At 33.9% G+C, this 6,154-nt stretch overlaps 1 protein-coding gene across 1 annotated transcript; it reads right to left on the bottom strand.

The window, feature by feature from the left end:
- Window positions 1-2,826: 2,826 nt before the first annotated feature.
- Window positions 2,827-5,447, bottom strand: LOC130728751 (ethylene-responsive transcription factor ERF113). Its single transcript, XM_057580317.1, has 2 exons — window positions 5,052-5,447; window positions 2,827-3,677 (listed from the first exon to the last, which is right to left on the bottom strand). Exons 1-2 carry the CDS (start codon window positions 5,185-5,187, stop codon window positions 3,082-3,084), a joined length of 732 nt encoding a protein of 243 aa, XP_057436300.1. The 5' UTR covers window positions 5,188-5,447; the 3' UTR covers window positions 2,827-3,081.
- Between the last annotated feature and the right edge of the window lie 707 nt (window positions 5,448-6,154).

Raw genomic sequence — 6,154 nt, 5'->3', positions numbered from 1 at the left:
TCTACACCATCAGAACATCTGAACCTTCAGAGTGTTTGAGTTGTCAGAACGTCTGGATCTTCAGAACTTCGAGTGACTGAGTCCACATCAGAGCTTGATTGACTTTAGATCTTCTGAAGCTTTTCTACTGTTCAGACTGAACATAGAGATTGCGAAAGAGTTGCTTGGGACACTCTTTAAGCACAGTGCTTCTGATTTGTGTGAGATTGGATTAAGGTCAGAGCTTGTAAAAGCACACTCAGAAAAACACGTTAGAGTATCAAAATTGTTCATACTAAAATGTTAACTTGTAATCATCAAAACATAGAGTTGTACTACTCGATCAAAACTTGATCTTACAGTTTTGTTCTGTTCTGTTCTGTCACCAAACGCTACCTTAGAATAATGTTTTCTTCCCACTTTTTATCGACTTCCAACTTAGGTAAGTATGAAGAAAAAAGAGAGAAATGAGTGATATGATATTTGATGTAACAAGAAAGGTAGATAAAGATAGGAAAAAAATGTGTAGAAAAAAAATGTGAGAGAAAGTGAAGTTTAACTAAATCATTACTCAATACTAGAGGTGTTCATAACCGATCCAATCCAATAAAAGCTGAAAAGACGATCAAAAAAATTGAAATCCAATTAAACCGAAAACCGAACGGATCCAAAATTAGAAAAACCAAAAATTTTCATTGGATTGGATTGAATTTTGGATTTGTTTATCAAAACCAAACCTATCCAATCCAAAATGAATGCTTACAAAAAATATAAAATCATTCATAGTTACATGTATATGTCCTTAAATATTTCTATAATTATTATATGTCATGTACTTATTTATGAAGATATATTTAGGTAAATAGAGTTTCAATTAACAATTGAAAAAATATGCATAAAAGTGAACATATAATTAAAAATATGTCATCCACTATGTAGGATTAAACTTTTTTCTTCTTCTTATTTTAGAGGTAATGAGCCAAGAATAAAGAATGTGGTAATATATTTAAGATTTTTGGTGATTATCTTTACTTTTTTTAGTTTTTTATTCAAAACTCTCATTATTTAGACTTGTAATTTGATGTTATATGATTCAAATTAACTTTAAATAGTTCATATAGTTACAGTGTCTTTGAAAAACCGAAATCCAATCCAATCCAAACCGATAAAAATTGTATTTTTTGCAAGATTTGGCGAGTTCTCTAAATATAGGGAATTATGGTTGTTCCAGCAGCGGGGGCAGCAGGTGGATTGACTATAATGTGGAGAGTGGGCTTTCTGAAAGTAATTTTTTGCAAGATTTGGCGAGTTCTCTGAATTTTGTTTGTAAAACTGACTTGTATAGATGTTCTGATTATGTTAGTCAATGTATATGGTCCGCATTCAGGGGAGGAAAGAAAAATTATGTATGATGATTTGTTGGGTTTGATGCGGGGTCATAAGGGGGGGATAGTGTTGGGTGGTGACTTTAATACGGTCCTGAATGATGGCGAAAGGAAAATGCTAATGGTGTAGGGGAGGGAGATCATGTTTTTAAGGATTTTGTTTATGATGCTTGCTTGGTGGACTTTCCATTGCAAAATGCAGAATATGGTTTTCATCTCGGAATAATGGTGTTTGGAGTAGATTAGACCGGTGGTTTGTTTCAGAGGATTTTCTAATGCTTGCTTCTAATGTGTCACAAATTGTTTTGGAATGGAGTTGTTCAGACCATTGAGCAGTTGCTATTTCCTTTGGGAATCGAGACTAGCTATGGCCCTAAAGTATTGGTGGTGTATTGCGAAATTCTGATGGTGATATATTGGGGTATTTCTCGAAATCAGCAGGTGTGTTGTGGGCATATGAGGCGGAAGTACATGCTATTCTCAATGCTCTATTATTCTGTTATCAACATAATTGTCATATCGTGCTTTTTGAAAGTGATTCAACATTGGCAATTGGTTGGAGTTTGGATGGCAATAAAAGGCTGTGGAAGCTAGAACAAATTTTTAATCAAATAGATTAACTGTGACATTTGATCTCTTGTGTAGGTATTCAACATATTCTGCGGGAAGGAAACACTGTGACAGATTTCTGGGCAAATCAGGGATGTGGTCGGAAGGATGTATTGTGGGTTTTATCTGAACCTTTGCTGTAGCTCACATGAGAGAGATGTTCTCATGCTTCCTAATATTTTTCAATAAACTTTTATTTCAGAAAAAAAATGGATTGGATTGGTTCGGACTTAAAAAAAAGAAAAAAACCAATTGGATGATGAAGAGACAAAACCGAAGTGATTGGATCGGATTGATTTTCGCCTCAAAACCGAACCAATCTAGACTAGACTGGAAAAACCCCTACTCAATACTCTTAAAAATATTGTACTTAACTAACTTTTTCAAAACTTAAAATGACCCATTCCTTAAAAAAAAAATTGACCAAACTTACACAATCAATACTTTCTATGATGCATTAATTTCCACTAAGAAGTCATAACGTCAGCCAATTCCGATCTGATATTTTGTTTGAAGAAATTGGAATCTGAATAGTTCATGAGCAATTATAGTACTAGCTAGTGTCTAGTGATTATCTCTATATCGAAAATATAAATGGCAGCTTATCTCCACTTAACGAAGAACCTTTCATGTGTGCACAGATTCTATGTTTCGCTTAATAAATGTGTTAGTTGAAAAACTGAGAGGCTCTATAATCTATGTCATATAGCACAGTACTTGATGTATTGTTTTTCCTTATTTTTCAGGTTGCATGTGTTAATATCAATTCAATATTTTTCTGACTTTTCACTTTCTTGATTCTTCTCATACTAGTTTTGAAATTTACAACCAGAAAAACAAAAATTCTTTAACGTAGACATCTGAATTTTTGGACCCCATTGAAGAAAGTCCTTAAATATTAACTTCAAATTAATATTGCAATGGAAAATGACATTTTTTCTCTCTTCACTGAATACATAATGTCCCTAGCTCCTGATATGATTAAAAATGAGTCATGACATTACTCATAATTAAATCTGAAATGAATTGTAAGATCCATGACTTGTGCCAGCTTAAGTAATTAAGAGACATAAAACTTGACTCATTTCTATACCAAAACTAAAAAGTTTTACATACTACTGCTCATGGTGACATCATCTCCTTCTTCATCATGTTGTTGTTGCTGCTGGTTGTAGAAGTAGGATGAGGGAGATGAAGTTGAAGACAAATTGGTAGAAAACTGAGAACTAAAAGGCAGTTGTTGTTGATTGAAAAGATGGGATGTGTAATAAGGTAGTTCAGCATCATCACTTGAAAGAATCTGAGCATACTGAAACAGGTTTGGGAAAACTTGGTGATCATGTTCATTTGTAGTGGACAATGAAGGAGGAAGAGCATTAATATCATGAGCATGTGCATGTTGAATTATGGCACTACTAGCACTAGTTGTTGCATCATTAGTATAAATAACATTTCTGCTTCCTGAACCTTGTTGTACCACATAGCTAGCATCAGTGTTCCCTTGAATTCTTTCAGGGAAATTAAGCTTGGCTTTTGTGCCTCTGAACTTGAGTGCAGCTTTGTCATATGCAGTGGCTGCATCCTCTGCTGTTTCAAAGGTTCCTAGCCAGACTCTAGCAGCTTTTTTTGGATCACGGATTTCTGCTGCCCATTTTCCCCATGGCCTCTGTCTCACTCCCCTGTACCTTGGTTTCTTTGTGATCTCTTTATTTATCAACACATGCATACATTGTGACTATGTTTTAATACAAAAGAAGGATTGCAAATAATATATAATGTATTTTTTACGATTAATATAATATTTCATAACAAGTAAAAATATGGTTAATGGAGGACCAAATTTTAATATGGTACACCATAGAATCGCCTTTATATGTATCTTTGGAATGAAATGAATTTATCCTTTTGTGGTCATTCATTAATGGATCGCAATAGGCATCATTAACACCGGTAATTTATGACGGTTTTAACGTTCACAAAATGCAAAGTTTATTATTTTTATTAAACTCCATATACTCCAGGTTGATTGTATCCTGCGCAAAAGGGTGTCAGCCAATCTTTTTCTCTCATTAATGCCAAAAAAATTGTTACATAAATTAGAATAAACTAATGGAACTTATTTTTATTTACTCATATTACAAATAATGTAGATGTAGACAACAGGGGTGAAAATAGGTCGGACGGCTCGTCGGGGGCCTATGACCTAGCCTACCAAAGATCGGGCCTAGGCCGAGTTTATTTGCTAAAAAGTCTAGTCTTAGACAAGTCTAGGCTTAGACTTTTTAAAAAGCTTGATTAGCTAAAAAGATATAGGTCTAGGCTTACAAAAAAGCCTATTAGGCCTGATAGGCCGGGCCATTTACCTTGTATCAAACATGTTGTCTTTGAAGTTTAGTTTTAATTTAGATTCAATGTGGTGGCAACATCCAGTTTGTGTTTGTATATAAATTGAAAATATAAATGCAATGATAGGTGTAAAGACTTCCGCTACCTTTAACCCTAAGGCCTATTAGCCTATTAGCCTCTTTAAGAGGATATTATTAGGTAAGTTGGTTTTCGAAGAGGCTCATATAGGTCAAGCCATTGCTCGTAGAAGGCCAGACCCGAACCTTAAAATTTAGCCTACGAAATGCCACATTCAAGACTTGGGTCGCGAGTTCTGAATGCATGCTTGGGCTAGACCTCTCAAAGCCTAGCCTAGCCCATTTCCACCCGTAGTAGACACTCAATAGGCATTATTTTCTCATCATCTCTATCTTCTATTATATATCACATCCATTAATTTTCTCTCTAATCTTTCTTCACATTCTCGATGTGTGTTCAATGTTTGCACTATATGTCAACAAATCATTTACCTATATTTCAATTTTCCTATAAAGATCAATTAAAAGTTCTTTTTGGAAATAAAAAAACTATAGAAGTTTTTCATAAAGATAATTTAATTTGTCTTTTTTAGGAAAATTAAACATGCTAAATTGAGGTAAAATCAAGAAACAAAAGTAGAAACAAAACACACCAATTTTAGAGTTTAATTTATATAAGAATGAATAATACTACTATATTATATTGCAAGCAAACCTTGATCTAGAAGAGGTTGGGGCTGAGGTTCTTCATTGACCATGGTTGAGACAGGAAAGGAGGTTGATTGTACCATGTGTTGGTTCGGATTGGTAGTTCCCATGACTTGAGCAAGAGCTGAAACCATTGCAGACATGTCAGTGTCTGAAGATGCATAATTATAAGCATCAAACAACTCATCCTCCTCTTTCGCCTCTGATGCTTCTGAATATAGTGCAAACTTTCCATCCCTTCTAGGATCCACTTTTTTGTTTTTGTTGTTCTACTATATATGTTAAGGAAGGTTAGTACTATGATCTTGTGGTCATAGTAGTGCTGGTATAGAACCCACTTATACATGGGAAATTTAACAACTGAAAACCATGCTATAAAAAAGTCGACTCATGATTCTTCATTAAATTTAAGGTCTGCTCTTTTTCACAAATTTCTTTTTATTAACTTTGATTGAGTCTCGTTTAAATTTTGAGAATCCGACAAAATGCAAGAATAGAGTTCTTTAGTATTATTGGAGCAAAATCAGGGACCCACTAACCATACAATAATGAATTTGATTAGATTTTTTTTAGGCAAATGTTAGTTGTTAGAAGTGTTAGTAAATTAATCCCTCGTCCGGGTTCGAACTCGGGCCCTTCACCTTTTATCTCACTCAATCCTTATGTCCCTAGCTCTTACCACTTGAGCTATCATTCAGGGACGAATTTGATTGGATAAAATGGCTAATTCGCTTGTTTCTTTGAAAAAAACATTCTTAAATCATTTCCCTTTTTCTACTTTTTTTTTGAAAGACCTTAAATTTTTATACTAAAAGTAGTGTAATGTATTTCTATTGTTAAAAGTGTTTATTTATATTAATTTTATGGAACCAGTGTAATTCATGAGTTTGCAAATAATGAATTTCATTCAGTTTTAAATAAAAAGGGGAAATTTTGATGTTCACTTTATTACAAGAGAAAATCCATATCTCAGATCTTGCCATGTTATTTTTACTACGAGTTGATGTGGAAATAAGTGGCTTCATGGCATCAAAGGAATAATGATAGTGACACAAGTCACACAATTGCAAGTGGCTAAAAGAAAGACACGCCGTATCTTTTCTTTTTGTA

This window comes from Lotus japonicus, chromosome 1, assembly GCF_012489685.1.
Source record: "Lotus japonicus ecotype B-129 chromosome 1, LjGifu_v1.2".
Taxonomy (NCBI): Eukaryota; Viridiplantae; Streptophyta; class Magnoliopsida; order Fabales; family Fabaceae; genus Lotus; species Lotus japonicus.
This window is presented reverse-complemented; position numbering and strand designations above follow the sequence as displayed.